This window comes from Siphateles boraxobius, unplaced genomic scaffold, assembly GCF_051911475.1.
Source record: "Siphateles boraxobius isolate OS27281-9 unplaced genomic scaffold, OSU_SipBor_1 1, whole genome shotgun sequence".
NCBI lineage: Eukaryota > Metazoa > Chordata > Actinopteri > Cypriniformes > Leuciscidae > Siphateles > Siphateles boraxobius.
The window spans coordinates 29542089-29562214 of record NW_027508699.1 but is presented as its reverse complement, the minus strand read 5'-3'; the positions used below and the strand labels follow the sequence as shown (position 1 = coordinate 29562214).

At 36.9% G+C, this 20126-nt stretch overlaps 2 protein-coding genes across 5 annotated transcripts; one reads left to right on the top strand and one right to left on the bottom strand.

Moving 5' to 3' along the window:
* Nucleotides 1–118: 118 nt before the first annotated feature.
* Nucleotides 119–9300, bottom strand: sppl2 (signal peptide peptidase-like 2). 2 transcript variants are annotated; one of them, XR_013204834.1, is made up of 15 exons: nt 9168–9300; nt 7955–8071; nt 7512–7694; nt 7345–7434; nt 7070–7209; nt 6829–6971; nt 6635–6731; nt 6436–6552; nt 6262–6343; nt 5143–5217; nt 4989–5051; nt 4809–4908; nt 4069–4146; nt 3656–3891; nt 119–1474 (listed from the first exon to the last, which is right to left on the bottom strand). XR_013204834.1 is itself a non-coding variant. In XM_077232530.1 (15 exons), exons 1-15 carry the CDS (start codon nt 9213–9215, stop codon nt 1304–1306), a joined length of 1665 nt encoding a protein of 554 aa, XP_077088645.1. In that variant the 5' UTR covers nt 9216–9297; the 3' UTR covers nt 119–1303. The 2 variants fall into 2 exon arrangements, 1 of the variants encoding a protein (XP_077088645.1); XM_077232530.1 differs by having other exon boundaries at nt 3731–3891; nt 9168–9297.
* Nucleotides 9301–10285: 985 nt separating this feature from the next.
* On the top strand, nt 10286–16766 carry dapk3 (death-associated protein kinase 3). 3 transcript variants are annotated; one of them, XM_077232263.1, is made up of 9 exons: nt 10286–10377; nt 11144–11227; nt 13405–13765; nt 13913–14042; nt 14143–14191; nt 14843–14869; nt 14989–15141; nt 15484–15529; nt 15615–16766. In XM_077232263.1, exons 2-9 carry the CDS (start codon nt 11166–11168, stop codon nt 16146–16148), a joined length of 1362 nt encoding a protein of 453 aa, XP_077088378.1. In that variant the 5' UTR covers nt 10286–10377; nt 11144–11165; the 3' UTR covers nt 16149–16766. The 3 variants fall into 3 exon arrangements, with proteins under 3 accessions (XP_077088378.1, XP_077088398.1, XP_077088389.1); XM_077232274.1 differs by having other exon boundaries at nt 10312–10381; XM_077232283.1 differs by lacking the exon at nt 14989–15141 and having other exon boundaries at nt 10306–10377.
* The last annotated feature ends 3360 nt before the right edge of the window (nt 16767–20126 follow it).

The following is a 20126-nucleotide window of genomic DNA, read 5'->3' as shown; positions in this document are numbered from 1 at the left end:
TGATATGGGAGGAAAATGTCAAGGCAAGAACCCATGAATAGTATTTTACAACACATTCTTGCCAGTAATCACGAAGTATTTTGCAAGTGCTCTCACATTAAAACACCACAATACAAAGTTTATAACATAATCCATTATTCCTTTAATATACGCACTCTTCAACAACTTTTCAAAATCTGACTTTTACAGCATATCTTGATTTATTAATACTGCAGGAGTATTAATAAATGGACAGAACTTGATTACAACTTGTCCAAGTTATACCCAAGTCAAAAAGATTTCAATGAGACCACAGCGCAACATAAACTTCTTAAATAAACTCGATGTAACTTCAGATTGTAAAATCATACACAAAGACATAGTGCTTTACACTGCAAAAACAACTTTTTAAAAAAAGGTAACATGAATTCAAAATTCCTACGGTAAAACAGGACTGTCACTCAACAGATGGGCAGGAAAGTATCCTTAAAGACTGCACTTGCTTTAAAAATGCACTTCAGTTTTTATTTAAAGACCTCAAACATCCCTTCCATCAAGTAAACAGCAAATTCTAAATACATACTTTTAAATAAGCCATGAGCATATGAATATGATCAATATCAATGCAACTAAAGTTAAAGTCACATTCCAAAGTTTTTGTTAAATTATGTGGCCATGTATAACAGTGCTGCTCTTAATTATACAGCATAGCGTAATACAAACGATTAACCATCTCAATCCACAGCATTCGCATCTCAGAACTAAGGAAAACTAATAAATCATTATTCCCAACGCCTTTGGTTCATTCAGTCCTTATTAGCACCGTATTTTAAAGAATGTGATACTTCAGCGCTGTTGTGACAAGAACCTGTCACTAATGCATTATCAACTGGAAGCCAAATAGAATTTTTTCTTTTTTTTTCTTTTTTGAGCTGTCTTGAATTTTCTGGACATTTGTTTTAAAATGTCTAGCTGCACTTTGTTTCATTTACTGAAAGACTGTTTTTACAGTCTATTTACAAACGAAAGGAAGAGAGAGAACAAAATGAACACACAGAGTTGAAATCCTTGTGACGAAGATTAAAGCAGTCCCTTCGACGCCCTGCCAATACCATCAAACGTAAACTTGACACAAGTTGGATGAAGCACAGCAGGTGTTGTCTCCTCATGTTTTTCTGTTCAAAAAGACTGTACAATTTCAAAAGCTTAAAACAAGTGCACTGAGATGTTCATACTGCTCAAGTCTATTACATATATGGTCGGATATATAACTGACTTCAAAAAATTTAAAAGAAATTAGCATCCTTCCAGTCTTTTGTTTTTATTAAGTAGATGCATCTGTAAGATGCGGAACTTGCACTTGGGCTGGTGGAGGAGGGTCCTCACTCTGATTGGTCGTTTCAGAGTCTGGCGGCTCCGGATTGGACTGGGGTTCATCTGTGGACGGTCCTGGGATTTGAGTACAGTTTATTTGTTCCATTACAATTGGAGGAGGCTGTGGAAGAAAGGAGAGAAAGTTTTATTTAATTTTGATTCATAAATTTATATATGCACACTACATAAATGTTTGAGCCCAGTAAGATTTTTTTGAAAGAAATCATTGAGATTCATCAAGGACACATACAATTTTTCAAAACTAGAAATCAAGACATTTATAATGTTAAAATATTTCTATTTCACATAAATTATTAACTTTCTATTCATCAAAGATTTCCACAAATATATGAAGCAGCACAACAATTTTCAATATTGATAATAAATGTTAATTGAGCAGCAAATCAGCATATTAGAATGATTTCTGAAGGATCATATGACACTGAAGACTGGAGTAATGATGCTGAAAATTCAAAAATAATAAAATACATTTATTTTAAGTTGTGATGTTTACTGTTTTTGATCAAAAAAATGCAGCGTTGGTGAGCATAATAGACTTACTGGAATTTAAAGCAGAAGAAAAATGTTAGAATCGCTTCACTGAGAAGTGAGAATGAGAAAATGGTTTCTGATTTATGACGTAGTGAAGGAGCAAACACTCGATGACAAGATGACAAGGATCAGATTCTTCTCTACATCATACAGAAAATCACCATAGATCAACCAATCTCCAATCATAATCACTGTTAGCTAAAGAGCTGAGGAAATGAAACATAAGCCCTCTTCCGGTACACAGATCTCTTACCAGACCTAAAGGAGAGATCCAGTGTTTGTCAACCCATAGTGACTAGTGAGTGGTTTTAACTCTTGTATATCAGTCTGTAGCACAGCATTTCCTGTTACTGCGGTTTAGAAGAGGGACAAATTTGGATTTAATAAATTCAGTCAAACAGGCATTTGTCTAAAGCCTTCAAAATCCCTGTAAAATCTTTTATACAGAAGGTAGAGTTTCCATTCAGGATCTCTGCCACAGACGTTTCTAAACATCTTTAGACAAATGCCTATGAAATTAAAGAATGTAAATGGCTGATTGTGTGATAACAGGTTGGTTCACCCAAAAATGAAAACTCTCATGTTGTTCCAAACCTGTGAAAACAAATGAAGATATCTTTAAATGAAATCTGAGAGATTTCTGTTCCACACGCGAGAACCAATGAGGTTTGTTCTTTTGAGGTCGAGCTTCCATTTACCATATTTGAGTGAATGTTTGCTGATCAATGTCTAAATTAAATCTATTCGTCATATCAAGTAATTGAGTCTCTTCAGAAGACTTCAATTAAACCACACAGTTCATATGGATTTATGTTACGATCTCTTTTTCAACTTTGTGAAGTGTCAATTTTTTAGGATGATGAGACTTTCAATAGAGCGCAAGGTCAGGTTCCGGAAGTAAAAACTCCATTCATTCCCATAGGGAAATAGTTTTTTAACGATAACTAATAAACCTTTTAAAAACAGACCTACTGTGAGCTACGAGGATGTTAATCTGTGGTTTTTGCTTCTGTTGAAGCCGTCAGCCCGCATTATTTCAGCGTATTTTAAAAATAATCATATTTAACATTTCTAATTAAAAACAACATTACCCATGATGATGTGCAGAAAATTGCACCAATCCGTGAGTCGAAAAAATCTTAATGTGCCAAAATGGCTCTCAAAATACTTAAATGTTTGTATATATATGCATATTTTGCAATAAACTTTAAATATATTGTTTTTAAATATGTAAACTGCATTTGCACATGATAAGTTTTATATTTCTCAATTTTTAATTCGATTATGCTGTTCGCAATGATTCATTGGATTGTAGTTCTTTTTCTCACTATAGCCGTTAAGTACACATTCTTGTACCTTTGTTATTTTGTCCGATTTAAAAAAAAAAAAATTTTTTGCTTCAAATCAAAGTTTATAATGTTATGATTCATGATTTGCTTTTTTTAAATCCCTATGGGATGCATGAATGGAAAAAATAATTCCCGAACCAGCGCTGCTGGGAACTAATGCACTCTATGGAGGGAAAGTTTATGGGTTTGGAACGACATGAGAGTGAGTAATTGATGACAAAATCTTCATTTTTGGGTGAACTGCCCCTTTAAGAACAATTAAACATATTATACATGGAAATGTTTTAATCTTAAGGTACAGGTTGACACCGAACCCCTCCTTTAATCAAAAGAAGACACCCACAGTGAAAATGAGAGCAAATAAGAGCGGAACAAAAAACACGTGGGTGGTTTTACTCAACTGTAATTCTAGTAACTGTACATAACCCTAGAACTTTTCCGATCGAAGAAGGCACTCATATCAAACTGGTATTCACCACAAATCCACTTCCTGTCCAGAACAAAGGCAACTCCTTGCGCCACAGTGCCACCGCAAGGCTGGTGAGAAGTGTGCAAGGCACCAGGTATAAGAGGGCAGGCTGACCCATCTGCATCAGAGCCAGAGCCACAAATGTGATGAGAAGACCAAAGCCGTAGCCTAAACAAACAGAGATCATATTCACAATCCTTCAATGATAAGCACCATGTACTGTACATGCTTAAAAAGATACCAAATAACTCAACTAAAGCATGAGAGTAGAAATATTGCTCTATAGAATGTCAGTGTATTACCACATTAAACATATCTGAATTTAAAAGGTTACCAGTGTCTTACCAATAGTGCAGGCCAGAAAGTATATTCGAGAAGTCTGCATGAGAATGTCAAATCTGTGACAATACGCTACAAGCAAACCTGAGGAAACAAAATGAAAAGGAAGATCAAATTATCAAAAAAGGCTAAAAGGAAGAAAGGAAAAACAGAAGGATGTTGAGGCAGAGTTTGATTTCAATAACTTTTCTTAAAAAACAAAGAAATCAGATACAAGCATTGTATATTTGAAGATTTTCTAAATCTTTAATAACATATTTTTATCAGGCTTGACATGCAGAGGCAGATGGCCAAGTTTGCCTAATATTTTCTCTTTCTTTTACTGAAACAACCAAAAATATTAATCCAACAATCAAAAATATTAATCCGAAATGGAAACAAAAATAAAAAGTCAAATTCGATTTGGAGGGCGAAACCATTCACCGCAGTGAAGTTTAGACAGTCAAACATGTCAGCAGTGTGGACACTTTACCGTGACTAGAAAGGATGCTAAAGTAGCATTATGTAAATTTAGTTTGGCTAACAATTACGAGAGGCGACTCATTGCACAGAGATTTCCCACAACTAGTTTAATTTATCACCTGAAAAAAACGACACAATATTAGCTTACCAAGTTCAATGACCTTTTTGGCTAAAATGAAAACTTTAATTTCAGTTTTGGTTAAAACAAAAAATCACCATATCTTTCCACGAACTCTGGAAATCTGTTCATCATGCAGCGGATGCAACAACAGTAATGATGTTACCTGGTACCAAGATATCCCCGAAGCCCAGGAGAGAGAAGGGCCGGTCACACAGGACCAGAGGAGACGAATTTAACCTGGGCACTTTCAACACCATGGGAAGCTAATGAAGACAAAGATGCCCAAATTGACACCACAAAACAATACAAAAATGTATCCAAAAAAACAACAACCCCTTCCTACCTTTTCATGAGTAGAGGAATCAGAGGGACCAGCCGCCACCTCAACCATGATACTTTCCCCACTCTGCATGGAACAATAAACAATTAAATGCTAAAGAATATATTTTTTTATTTTGCATCAATTTTAAAAAACGAAACTGAGAAGAGCATTGTACCTCAGTAAAGAGTGGTGTTATGAAAACAAAAAAGACATCATACACGAACAGCACGACCAGCAGCAGAGTGCAGGCCTACAATGACAAGAAAAATCAGTGAAGGGGGTGGATTGGAATCCACTGCTGGTTCAATGTATATGTAATGATTGATTATAATTGAGGTATTAATCAATATTTTTCCTTCTAAATATCAAATGGGTAGAATGACTTCTCTAGAGATTTTACTTTGTAATAAAAGTTACCAGTGTGATTACTGAAATGTTCTTTTCATGTATTCTTTAATGTCAGTATTTGCTATCTGAATGCAGTAACAGTGCTTGCTTATTCAGCCCGGATTCCAGAAATAAAATAGGGACTTGTTTTGTGTTTGAGAAAGGTCTTCAACGTGTTAAAACGTATAGGGATCTATAGTTTAAGAGACCATTTCTCAGTTAAAGCCTATATTTTCCATTTAGACTAAAGTGTAGCTATCCTTGAGAGAAAGAACGCATTATCTTGATGTTTTGAGATGACTCTCCTGTTAATAGTTAGAGCCTGACCAAATCCAACATCGGAAAAGATGTTTGTCGGTGTGTGTGTGTGTGTGTGTTAGTCTTTTTGGTTACAGGTTAAGGAACCACTGGCATTATTGGAGATTGACTGAGTTGTTGTTCTGGACATGCTGGCGGCCAACAACCCAAATCTGCGACCTGGAAGGTCATGACGTGCCTAACTTCAGGGTCCGAGTGTCAGCTGCATAATCCATGGAGATATGCTTCAGTCTATCTGTGTATGTGTGGAAAATTACTCTATTTATCTATTTCTTAGCCCATGAGAACCATTCAACCTGTAAGCAATGACGTATCTTAGACCTTGGAAATGGTATAACTGCTGTGATCTTTGTAACTGTAAGGGAGACGGCCTACGAACTCCTGTGTGAGTATTGAAGCTGTCTTCTGCTGATGAAACTGCAAACTATCTTCAGTAAAACGTTTCTTTAATTTATTATAATTCTGACTCTGGGTCTTCATTCTTCATATCTGGTTCTGGGTCTTTGACTGTAAATCCCCTTACAGTAGGAAATGCGTCACCTCCACACGCTAAGGTAATCGTCAGCATCCACCAGCATTTTAAACTCACCTTGAAAGTAGGCAACCTGATTGTTTTCAGCATGTAGAGACAGAAAGCGATGCCTAACGCATCCTGAAGTATCCACGCCCACCTAGGGAACATGATTTTTCATCAGATACCACCCGTAATAGTGCTGAAAGTGTCAAGAATCTCAAGACCTAAAGTGGTTTTCAATATTCTTACTGGTCTTCGTTGCGGAAAACTCCCCAAGTGACGCTGACTCCTATACAGAAGGCTGAAAGGATCAGCATGCGCACCTGTGGCCGCTTGTGGCAATATGGCAAGTTATTCTCAGGTATCCTGTCAACACACAAAGCATCTCCTTCAATACAAATCCAAAAGGAAAGAATCTTATCTTGTCTTTCTCATGCACATCTCTGACCTGCATTTCCCAAATGGTAGTCTTCGGACAAAAGGCCAAAGACAGCTATACAGACCGACGGCAGATGCCAGACAGAACGTTGCTATAGTCATATACACTGTGCGAAAAATGCAGAGGAATAAATCAAATCATCAAGTTCAACCGAAGTACACACAGTTTGTTGAATAACGGTAATACTTAAATGACTTATTTACCCAATTGATCATAGAAGAAATATAAAAGCACCAGCATAGAGCAGCACATGACCACAAACACACAAATCATGATGGGGGTGACGTCAACGATCTCCTCGTCTTGTTTCTCGGCACCGTCGTCCCTTTTGTGCTTCATGTAACGTCTGCCGGCACACAGATGTGGGTTTAGTTGATTAAACTCTTATTTATCCAGCAACCTGTGCCTCAAGGGCTCACAATGTTACAAGGGCACAATTCATACTTTTTAATGTCCCTGCTTCCAGCCCAATATCCTCCGACAGCCACTGTGCCCACTGCCATCAGGAAGATGAGCACCATGTTGTAGTCGACCGCCGATTCATTGGGCGCATACATGGCCACCTGTCGTTTCTCCCCAAACGTCTACAAACAGAAATAAAAGAGAAATAAATGCCTTCGAAACTTTTAGTGCCTTTGTGATTTGAACATGATGTGTGTTGAAGTGATTTTGATTGGGCAATTTCAGTCCAAATACAAACTGCTCTTATGAAAAATTACCTTACTGATGTCCAGCATGTCTTTATAGCTTAGCAAGGCCACTGGGATGTCTATCTCCTCATACTGGGACTTGTTGCCTGAGGGTGGAGTCTGTAAAGGATGTCAAACAAACTTATTGTGACTCCTGTGAAAATAATTTAATGACATGAATGGTGTTATAGTCTTACTAGTCTATCTTTGCTGACGATCAGTAGTCCCTTGGCACCATTGATCTGGGCCAATCGGACTTTTTCATAGAAAGTGCAATTTCCTCTCATCACCATTGGGATGCTGTTTGGGAAGCCACCCTCGGGTACATCAGAGGGGGAGCACAGGACAGAGGGGGTGAGATCGTAAGTCTGCAGCCGTGTCTGAAAAAACAATAAAGGATGAATGAGTGCCAGTATTGTGATGATAAAATGTATACTGCAGTTTCAGATACAGCAAGGGTTTCTGTTGGGAATGAGGCCTTTTATCATTAAATCATTATAATCTGAATCTGTGTCTGTCTGTGTGTGTGTGTGTGTGTGTGTGTGTGTGTGTGTGTGTGTGTGTGTGTGTGTGTGTGTGTGTGTGTGTGTGTGTGTGTGTGTGTGTGTGTGTGTGTGTAAAAATGTAAATTGCTACTAACTGCTTTACTGAGGTCCTGAGGTAGTCGAGCCCACTGAGAGTTGAAGAATATGCAGTAATCTTTGCCTTTACTGTTCCCCTGATCGCTGAAATGTGCCATGCCATATTCACCTAAAACCTGTGAATCAGAATGGATACAGTTCAGGTTATTGGTTGGGTTTGTGCATTTCCTCCTTGAAGGAAAAACTGACCATAGAAAAGAAATGTGTAAAAGTCTGACGGTGACATGAGAGGTGACATGAACTTGCATAAAGCATTTTTTTAACCCTTATAAAATCATTCATATATATGTATTCTAATTACAAGTTTGATTTTCAAATAAATTGCAGGACCACATTTAGAAATTGTGTTGCTTTTGCTTTAGTGTTACTGAGATGTTATTAATTTTCTTAATACATTACATCATTCAGGAATTTGTTACTGTAAAATGGACTGATAATAACACATGTGGTATGATAAAAGGCCACATGATGAGTTACAAATCATCATAAATAGCCTTTTCAGCAACTGGACAATAATTGCATGTAGACAGAGCTCATTGTGACCCACACAAACACAATACACCATCACGTTAACACATGACACTAAAATAATTCTAATAACATTAAATGGAATAAACATAATACTCCAATGGGCATAACTAGTAAGAAAAATAATAATACTATATATATATATATATAAATTAAAATGTATACATATAACGGTTCGTTATTGTAACAAAAAAAATGTATCTCAGGCAATTCATACTTTTTACATCTAATTTAATATAATTTTGGTAAGGTGTGAGGTAACTTACGGTTTACCAACTAAACCGGGGTTTTGATGTAACAGTTAGCATGTTTATATTCGTCTTCTGGAAAATGACTGACATTTCCAGTGTACAAGTCTCACTGTTTGCAAAATAAACAATCAATTTAAAACAAAGGTTTTCCATTATTGATGATCCAGCAAAAACAACAGTTTGTCGCTCGTTTGATCAGTGTTGTAGATTTGTTTAGCAGTAGCAGTGTCATGTCAACAGGAGTGCGAGAAGACTCGGCCGCGCGGGCCCCAAACGTGCACGAGCACATCCCTACCGACGTCCACCGAAAGCTAATCGTATTATAGCAGGTAGCCAGTAACCATCGGCAAACAAATTAAACAAACTGGGTACAATCCTTTTGAGAAACCCACCAAAAAGCAAACAGATTATGTTGTGTCATCTTGCGTCTCACCTGTTTGAAAAAAAGAGCTGTCCAAAGGAGACTTGACAAAAATCTCATGATGCCAAAATGTTGTTGTCGTCTCCCCCATCTGCACTGCCCTCCGCAGACTCAACTATCAGCTGTTTAAACATATCCCGCCCATATTTTGCAGTACGTTACCGATTGGCTAACTCATCTACTTCCAAGCGTCCACTATTGGTCTATTGGCTTTCACTCTAGTCAATCAAGTTTTGGTCCCGCCTTCACTTCATAAATGCCAAAAATGTGTCATTCCTTGGAAGCATTGTTTCCTACGGTTTATGTTAATGCATTTAGTTGTACTCACTTAAACCTAGGCTGCAAAATACATATAGACATTTTTCAATAACAAATTCGTTATTTTTTTTGTTTGACAGTTTCAAAAAGTATGTGCCACTGCCACATGTTGGCTAAGCTAAGGAAATGGCTTCATATAGGCTACTTCGCCCGGCCTAAAATTTCCATTTGCGCTGGATATTGCATTTTCACACATTGAACTTCAAACTCGTGGTCTCGTGCATCGACGTCACTTTTTTGTTCATTCTTGAAGTTAAATTTTCCTTTGTCTATATAGATTATATTCACTGTTTGGACTGTCGCCTTGAACTTGAGCACGGCCTTTGTTTTTGTTCCTTGATTTTGTTGTTTTCTTTTATTTTAATGATCTACATGTTTACGTTATCATATTTTATCATAGTATTATATGTTAAAGTTTATTACAATGTTTGTTTGAATGAATGAATGAACGAACGAATGAATTAATGAAAAACAATTTTTACTAAAGGATCAAAGAAAAAAGTAGATTAATGCTGGTCTCCCACTACACGCAAACCCTGCTGCATACATAAAGTCAAGAGAATTTCCAGAGCAATTATGGTTAATAGAGTGTATTAGAGAGAGAGAGAGAGCGAGTGTGTGTGTGTGTGTGTGTGTGTGTGTGTGTATATATATATATATACACACCCTTTTATGTGTGTTATGAGTCTGTTGTGGTAACACTGACAAAGGAACAGTGCAAAACAAGCCCAACAATATAGGTTTTAACTTATCAGTGTGCTAACACCTGGCAGACTCTTAATAACAGGTACAAGTTGACATCATCCTGCGGTGGAGTCTCGATGATGTCACTGAACAAGCCACGCCTCTCTAGAGTGCAGCAACCGGAAAATACCCATTGGCTGAGGAATGCGACGACGTTAAGGTATGTAAAAAAACAAACTCTCGGCGTTTACTTATTCTATAATAGTGTTCTAGGTAGAATTGTTAATATTATAGAGAAAATCGTATTCATTTATTCCGTAATGTGTTTCGTATGTCAACGAATACGTAGCTTGCCGGTGTTTGCTGATCGTTTCTTTTACAAGATAGCTAGATGGCTACTGGAATAAGTCAGTGCTTTATTAGATATTTTGTGGATTATCGTAATATACTTATTTCGTATTTGTTTTATGACTTCATTAACCACATTAAAATTAATTTTTTGACCGTGAAACTAACCTCTGCACTAAAATAAATGGTTGTTGTAGTTGTCTTTACCTATTAAGCCATTAATTAAGGCTTGAAACATGTCTTAAAGCATAGCTGAGATAGATTTAACGGGGATGTAATTTTAGTGCGAGTTTGTACTGCACTACAGTGCTGAGATATTCGCTGTTAAAGGGCAATGATAAAGAAAGAAAGGAAGGTTAAAAAAACTGGCAACCCTAGTGTATGACTGTAGGTAATGAGAATGACGTATGTAAGAATATAATGTCCACACTCTGTACATGGAACTTCTCATTCCCATGTCAGTTTAAAATCCAACATCCTGTGAGGGCAAGAGTAAATACCGAAGCATGTGCACTCTTCAGAACAGTTACAAACCATGTATAGTCATTGTCAGTAAACTGGTCTAGTGGTATGATGAAGTCAAATCAATGCAACTAAACTAGTCCTAACAAGCACTATTTCTGGTCATTTTCTAACAGATTAATTTGAAGTCAGTAAATCATGGCTGGCTTCAGGCAGGAGGATGTGGAGCTGTGCTATGAAATGGGAGAGGAGTTAGGAAGGTAAGAGATGCCATTTCTCTTCTTAAAACTCTGTAAAACTAGTTTAACCTGACTTAAAATGGTCTCACACATAGAGGATAATACAAAGATCTATAATTATGAAAGCTTTTTGATGAGATATAAGGTAAAATGAATACATTGATTTGCAAAGGCAACGTAGTGTTTGTGCTTATCAGTGCAGTATAAAAACAAACAGTCATGAGAATCCTGCAATTTAAAAATCCCCAGCACAGTGACTTAATCATCTGCAAACACTGCCTTTCTTCCTATATATGGACGTGAAGGTTTCTGTTCTGTGCTGCTGCAGCATGACATCACTGCTTTACAATGCATATGCTCGCTCACTGAGCATGGACACAGCTGTAGTGCAAATGAGACTAGAGATGGGCCAGAGAAGAGCTGTCAGAGTACTTTAACCACACAACATTTTATAGTTCTCATTGGTTGCATTATGCAGCATTTGTACCATTTTACCAATTTACTACAGTTTGGTTTTGTGGAATGTACAGTTGTAATATAAATTATTCAACACTCAGTGCAAATCAGGTTTATTGGCAAAGTGTACAGTCTTTCAGTTGTTTGCAATTAACAAATCAAACAAAAGTAATTGAAACAGTTCAACACAACAAATATTTCCAGTGGTTTCCCCAAATTCAACTGGAAATGCAACATTTGATGACTTCTGCAGTCTCAAAATTATTCAACCCCTTCATGGCATGCATCTTTATTACTTAGTGGAGCACCCTTTTTCTGTTATGACCTGCTGCAAATGAGATGTATAACCAGACACCAGCTTATGGCAGCTATTCTGAGGAATCTTAGCCATAAGCAATGGCCTCCAGTTCAGTAATATTCTTGGGTTTGCGCAACCGTCGTCTTCAAATCCCACCAAATATTTTCTATAGGGTTCAAGTCATGTGACTGATGGCCACTGTAGAATCTTCCAGGACTTCTTCTGTAACCAAGCCTTGGTGGAATTTGATGTATGCTTGGGAGGTATGAGATATGCCTGTTGAAAGTTTCAATGACGCCCAAGCTTCGACGGCATGACGTTTTCTAGGATTTCCTGATACTTCAATGAATCCATCTTGCCTTCCACACGCTGCAGGTTCCCAGTGCCAGAGGATGCAAAGCAGCCCCAGAGCACCACCGAGCCCCACCACCATGCATGCTTAACTCTAGACATAGTGTTCTTTTCAGCATATGCTTCATTCTTCTTCCTCCAGACATACTGCCGATTAATAGGGCCAAAAAGTTCTAGTTTTGTTTCATCGCTCCATATAACAGAATACCAAAACTTCTGTGGCTTATTTATATGATTTTGAGCAAATTGGAGCCGACTTTTCTTGTGCTTTTGGGTCAGTAGTGGTGTACGTCTTGGCGTTTTGGCATGCATTTAGTATGTGCCTTACTGAGCAGCTGAAACCTCTTGTCAGAAATCTGGTTACAGCCGTTGATAGCTTCCTTTTTCTGCCCCATCCAGGTAGTGTAACCACTTTTCCTTTAACTTTAAACTTGCAAACTATACTTCCAACGCTTTCTCTAGGAACATTTAGTACCTTCGCTATCTTTTTGTATCGCGTTCCTTGTTTGTGAAGGGCGATGATATCTTCTCTTAACTTTTTATGCCATATTTATAACATGCATTCAAATGTGACACTCAACAAACTGAGCCAGTTCAGATATTTCATATGTTCTAGCTCAAGCACACTTGGTGCAACTAATGAAGCCCTTGATTAGTCGCATAAGGTGTGCTTAAGACAACACCTGTTTTGCAGATTTGTGCCTTTTGTGAGGGATTTCATTCAGGGGGTTTAATAATTTTGAATTATTGCAGAAGTCATTAAAAGTTGCATTTTCAATTCAATTTGGGGAAACCACATGAAACATTTGTGTTATTTTAATGACTTTTGTTTGATTTTTCATTGCAAACAGCTGAAACTCTGTGAATTGTCAATAAACCTGATTTGCAATGGGAGTTGAATAACTTGGATAACAAATGTATGAATTTTCGTTCAGTGCAGTGCTTTTTTTGCACACATTTCATATACATATCATCTATACGCAAAATATGTCCTTATTTTCTGTAAAATTTTAATTATAAAAACATCATCATGATCACTGTTTCCTCTTTTAATTTCTTTTTTCTCTTTGTGTCGTTGTAACACGTTTTATAGTGGACAGTTTGCCATTGTGCGTAAATGTAAAGAAAAGAGCACCGGAACAGAATATGCCGCCAAATTTATCAAGAAGAGACGGCTGTCATCCAGTCGACGAGGTGTGAGCCGAGAGGAGATCGAACGAGAGGTGAACATCCTCCGAGAGATTCAGCACAGTAACATTATTACCCTCCACGACATCTTTGAGAACAAGACCGACGTGATCCTGATCCTTGAGCTGGTGTCTGGAGGGGAGCTGTTTGACTTCCTGGCTGAGAAGGAGTCGCTTACCGAGGAGGAGGCCACGCAGTTCCTCAAGCAGATCCTGGATGGAGTCTACTACCTACACTCTAAACGCATAGCACACTTTGACTTGAAGGTGAGCACTAGTATGTTTTGTTTTAATATTTTCTATTGATTAATGTAGATGGCGGATCAATCAAAATGTTTTTTCAAAAAGGGTGAAATATGTCTCATTAACATGGAAAAATGTACTACAAAAGTTTTGAATGCACTTTGTTTTCAGCCTGAAAACATAATGCTGCTGGATAAAAATGTGCCGAACCCCAGAATCAAACTGATAGATTTTGGAATTGCACATCAGATTAAGGATGGAAACGAATTTAAAAACATCTTCGGAACTCCTGAGTTTGTTGGTGGGAACCTAAGTTTGTTATAACATTGAATTATATCTTTACTTATTATAAGTGTATTTGGAATCCTAATTTAATTTGCCATATCTTTTGTCATTTGTAGCACCAGAAATTGTGAATTATGAGCCCCTTGGCCTGGAGGCAGACATGTGGTGAGTCATAAACATCAACATCAAAATGCGCACAAATTCTAAACAATGTTCATTAAAAAAACACATTCGCTCATTTGAGTCAGGCAATTTTTTATTTGATAAGACGGCATGCGCTTAATGCTGATATAAACACATTTACTGTATAAATGCGCAACAAAAAAACTAAAATGACTTTGCTAACTAACATGACAACAGTGGATGTGATTGGATAGCTGGACCAGCGGATCAGTTTCATTGCACGGCATTTCAATGTTGTTTTAGTTATTCTGTCTTCAAAATGATTTGGTATAATGACCTCCCAGAAGTGCATCCGAACGCAAGATAACATGACAGCATTTATTGCGTTTCGTCTGTGTGTTCTGAGGCGCAAGACATGTATGATGTAGGATAAAAGGGAGACAGTGGCTTCCCTGATTGCAGCAACTTCCATTTTTATCACATATATTTGCGGCAGGAAGTGACAATTTTGTTCTCTTGGGGCTTTATTTGTAAATTTTTTATAGATATACCAATTTTATTAAATTTGCAACTTTGGTTGGAAACGTAGCTAATAATGTATATAAAATATTATTTCGGTTGTGAATACATAATATTCACTTGCTAATTTTTGCTTGTAATTAATTGGTTTTCTTGTGATTTTCTTTGCTGCAGGAGCATTGGAGTTATCACATATATACTGTAAGTAATTATCAAGGAATTGGCTTGTTTGGCTGCATTGATTTCATGATTTTTCCACACCCAGATGATACCGTTGTTCTTTGCTTAACAAATATTAATGCATTATTAATGCTCTTTAGCTTGAGTGGCGCTTCTCCGTTTCTTGGCGAGACCAAACAAGAAACACTTACTAACATTTCAGCTGTCAACTATGACTTTGATGAAGAGTACTTCAGCAACACAAGTGAGCTCGCCAAGGACTTCATTCGCCGACTGCTGGTCAAGGATCCTAAGTTAGTATAATCCAGTGTTATTACTAAAACTATTAGAAATTATATAATAAAATAAAATATATAAATATAAGATAAAAAACTTCAAATAATTAAAGTGTTTATGTAAAAAATTACTAAAACTAAATAAATAAAGATTGATGGAAAATTAATAAAATGACAAAGCACATTAATATTTAACAATCACATAAAATTAAAATGAGAACTGAAAATGCTCATTCAAAATGTTAGTAAATTCTATGAATAATGCATAAACAATACTAAAATAACACTGGTATACGTTTCATTGTTTAATATGTCAACTGTTTATTAATAATTAATTCAATATTTGCTTTTAACATTTAGGAAGCGAATGACAATCGAGGACAGTCTCCAACACCCCTGGATCAAGGTTCGAATATTTCTCTTTCCCTCACTTTTGAGTTGTCACCATTTGTTCTTTACTTGACTTGCTCTCATCCCATCGTCCCCTACAGGTGATTAAAAGGCGTAACGTTCGACCTGAAGAGAGCGAGCGCAAGCCGGAGCGCAGGCGTCTGAAGACCACCCGTCTGAAGGAGTACACTATCAAATCCCACTCCAGCATGCCTCCTAACAACACCTACATCAATTTCGAGCGCTTCTCTCAGGTCATGGAGGAGATAGCCTCAGCTGAGGATTGCCTACGGGAGCTGGAGAAGAACCAGCGCTCCTGCGGGGAGGATGTGGCTGCTCTGCTCTCCATCTATGAGGAGAAGGAAAGCTGGTACAAGGAGGAGAATGAAAGCATTGCTGCGGATGTCAATCAGATCAAACAGGAGCTGCAGAAAACACAAACCCTGCGCAGACAGAGCCAGGAGGAGACCCGAGCCGCCATGCTGTCCGCCAATTCCCTCAAGCGCAAGTTTGGTCGGTTGGAGAACCGCTATGAAGTGCTAGCTGAGCAGATGGTCTCTGAGGTGCGCTGGGTGGAGGAGCTGGTGCGCTCAATTTCAGCTGAAAATGACACGCACAGCAACAGCATGGCTTAAGCTGCTCTGTTTGCTTTCAGAACGCAACAACTATCTAATGTCTTTGCTTGGTATGTGCAGGGCAAATATAGAGCATTAAACTTAGCAATAAGCTTCATGTAAGCCTGTAGGGTTCATGTTACTCTTAGAACATAAGAGCAACCAGTGCAAAATTGTATTTTACATAAAGGCTGAGTGAGGGTGTGCATGCTTTAAGAATGTCCTGTGCAACACAGTATTATTTTGTGATGCCGGTCTGTTGCAGCTAAAGCAAACATTTAGCATTTTCACTCGCCACCTCACAACTATACATGCTGGATCGGTCGATAAAAAGTATTTATTTACGACTTGAGTATCAGTTACAGCACTCAAAGCAAAGCATATTAATGTATATTGGGAGTAATGCACTACACAGTCCTCTATGAGGAATTGAATAATCTCAAGATTGCTTTTGCAGTTGCTTTTGTTGTGCTGCATGTCTGCTTTTCCTATGCAAATCAAATTCTAAGTTTATGACAAATGGAATGACTTCTAAACATATAAAAGTCCTAAATGCTGTCTTTAATGAGCTGTACCAACTTGGTAAGCTGCTTATCTATAAATAGGATTTAATAGGATAATTCACTCAAAAAGGAAAAATCATTTATTCTCCAAACCTGTATTTCTTTCTTTCTTCTGTGGAACACAAAAGATATTTTGAAAAATGTCTTTGTGTTTATTTTTAGTCTGTACAATTAAAGTCAAAGTTGTTTTGGACCACATTAACTTTCATTGAATGTGCTGAAATATTTTTAAAAACAAACTCTTCCACAGAGGAAAGAAAGTCATACAGGTTTGGAACAACGTAATGATGACAGAATTTTTATTTTTGTGTGAACTATCCCGTTATTCATTTTCTTTTGCATAAAACACTTCAAACATTCAATTTTTTTGTATGACATTCCATATGCAAATGAGCATCATTATCTCTTACAGGAAATGGTTGTGGCCATTTGTAGTTAAGTCATAACAATAATCTTATCTGTTTGATTAAAGTACTGTGCCCATTTTTATGTTTTATTTACGAAAAATTTATACATATATATATATATCAGAAAAGTCCATTCAAATAAAAAAATTGAAGATGAATACCGTTACAGTGTCTTTATTATGTGTGTGTGTGGGCTGAGGAGTGCACTGGGAAGCCAAGTGTAGCGTTTTATAAATCTGAGTATTTGTCATATACGCTTTATCTTAATTTTCAACATGTCTAGGGATGTTGAAAGTCCCAGAGTTTTAACTAAACAGGATCTTTCCATCTCCATTGTAAGATAGTCTTGTTTTGTTAAACACCCAGATAAACATTTGGATTTTTTGGGTTCTTGTAGATGCCACTGTTTACTTTGAAATTTCAAACCACAGGGCATCTGAATATTCTGAGAACCCTTAGCTTCCCATGATATGTGTTGAAAGAAATCAACAGCATGTCTTTCTTTGGCTCTGGCATCAACATGTGCTTTTTAGGATATTTCTTATTTTTAATAATTTATTCTGTCACCAAGTTAATTGAAATATATAAATGAAAATATAATGTAATTTTTTGCTCACTTTCAAGTCATTTCAAACAAGAATGTCTTTTGCTGTAAATGAGTGAAAATGTGGACTTATGGTTTAAAGGATTTGAAATGATTTTGAACGATGTTATTTACTCTAAGAATATTATATTTAAAGGACGTTTCGACTGTTTTGTCAAAAAAAGAAAAAGTCATTGGGGTCCAGAAAACATTTTCAAAAGACATTATGTTTTTGTTTGACAGAAGAAAGAAAGTCATACAGGTTTGAAACAACAGTACAGTGAGTGAGGAAATGCTGAGAGAATATTCATTTTAGGGTGTGTGAACTATACTCTTTAGTGCGTTTTGGTCAGTCTATGTCACCATTTTCATCTCATACCGATTAAGGCATGATGTGGCTTTACAGTGATTTAAGAACCACAATGCCATTGAGCACATGGAAGAAATGTCTCCAGGGAAATACTGGATTTTTTTTTAAACAGCGATGTGTAATTATTCCTCAGAGCACTGATAAGGTCCTTAAAATAACAATGTAGATATCCTGAAGTAGCTTGCACTCACATCCAGAGCTCTAGACTCGCAGCCCAGCCTGAACAAAACGCAGCTGGTTCAACCCTGATTCCACATAAACTTCCCTCACTGTCACACCAGACAGTAGAAGGTCAGTGTAGTCTGTGTCCTTCATGATCTTTCTCAGGATGGCCAGATCCAACTTTACCCAGAACACCTGTAACTGGATCATGGCTCTCCTCACGTTGTGGTCCATGGTCTCTCTGATCGTCATTGTGGTTTGGGCTACCTGGCCTCCCTTGGCTAGCCTTGCACAATGCAGAGCAGCACATCGGGCCTTAATTGAAAAGATCGAGGGAGCTAAAGTGATGAAGGAAAAAGACCAAGATGTCTTGAAATCTGCACTGCAACTGAGCTCTAAAAAACAGACCAGACTACAAGAAGAGCTGGAAAGTATTCTAGAGAGCCAGAGGGAAACCAACGCATCTCTAACCGAGACTCTGCAACTGCAAGTGAGTATCAAAAAGTGATAAATGTGTTTTAAAATGTCTGTGCTGATGCTTGGTACAGTAGGCCTATGTATATCAGTGTACGGTGGTGTTACCATCTGCATCATGGTATCACTACACAGCATTGTGAAAGGATAATAGGAACTGATTAAGTGTCCCAATGATTAATTAATTTTTTAAAATTTTTTATTAAGATTGTAATACTGATTTTATTGGATTTTTTGTTTCTATTTTAGATGATCCTAAAGGAAAATGTAACAGCTTTGGAAAATCAAAGACACAGGCTCCACAGTGAACGTGCAAGACTTTTTTCAGAGCTGGCTCAACAAGAGGGTTAGGAGAACCTAATATGGGAATATTTCTTAAAATGATAAAGTTGGAGCAGCCAAAGGCGTCTGCATGTTTTTACATGAGAGCATAATTAAGTTTTGAGATAAGGAGTATATGTGTGTGTGTGTGTGTGTGTGTGTGTATATATATATATATATATATATATATATATATATATATATATATATATATATATATATATATAGGAGTAGCTCAAACCACACTTCTTAAATTGTTGTAAATAAATCACTTAATCATGCAATTTGATCTATTACAGATCTATACAGATGGTGTTCTACAGATCTATAATCTGTAGAACACCAGTGACGCATATTAAGTCCTCGCATGAAATTATCAAATTATTTATCAAATTGCTAAAAGATGAAGAGAGAGTGCAAACTCACCATGTGCTTTTCAAAACAGCCTCACCTCCAATTAGCATTTGACCCAGAAAGAAGTTGGCAAGGATGTTGCATTTTTTCAAAGTAGTGGTTTTTATAAATTGTAACAACAGTGACATGAAATTGAGGGACAGCTATTCCCTGTAAATTATTTATAATATTTAGTTAATACTTTAGTTTTTTAAGTAGTCCACTAAATAAATGTACTACTTTCCTTTGTATTATGACATTTAAAGGGGGAGAAAAATATATTTTTTTAACTCAAAATATCTCACTAAACCACGACTCCTGACCAGAGGGAAAAGCCAATTTCATGGTACTGACGGTGGTGTTCTACAATATATTCAAAAACTTGTTTGCAATATAACTGTTTTACATATGTTTTATTAACAATAAAACACTTAAATTACAACAAAAAATATTTGGTGTAATTATCTTACACTTTTAAGTGTTTTTTCCTGGTGGTTAAGGCCGGGACATGAAAGCCACCATTTTCGTATAATGACCCATAACGCTGATAACATTTAGGCCTACATGTTTTATATGCATGAACATATGCGAGTTTCCTTTAATGTTGATCATGGCGATATAAGCATAATTTGCAACATTTCCCATTAGAATAGAACAGGTAGGCCTAAAAAATTTATGAAAACGTGTTTGTTGTTTTGCTTCGTGCAGCTCTTATTGAGACTCTAT

Excerpts from the sequence above, each read along its gene's own strand:
- sppl2 (XM_077232530.1), bottom strand. The coding sequence starts at position 9,215 with ATGAGATTTTTGTCAAGTCTCCTTTGGACAGCTCTTTTTTTCAAACAG. Across the intron at positions 7,210-7,344 it reads ACATGCTGGACATCAGTAAG|ACGTTTGGGGAGAAACGACA; the intron begins GTAATTTTTCAT and ends TTCTGTTTGTAG. Across the intron at positions 4,909-4,988 it reads ATTCCTCTACTCATGAAAAG|CTTCCCATGGTGTTGAAAGT; the intron begins GTAGGAAGGGGT and ends TGTCTTCATTAG.
- dapk3 (XM_077232263.1), top strand. The coding sequence starts at position 11,166 with ATGGCTGGCTTCAGGCAGGAGGATGTGGAGCTGTGCTATGAAATGGGA. Across the intron at positions 11,228-13,404 it reads ATGGGAGAGGAGTTAGGAAG|TGGACAGTTTGCCATTGTGC; the intron begins GTAAGAGATGCC and ends CACGTTTTATAG. Across the intron at positions 15,530-15,614 it reads TCCAACACCCCTGGATCAAG|GTGATTAAAAGGCGTAACGT; the intron begins GTTCGAATATTT and ends CGTCCCCTACAG.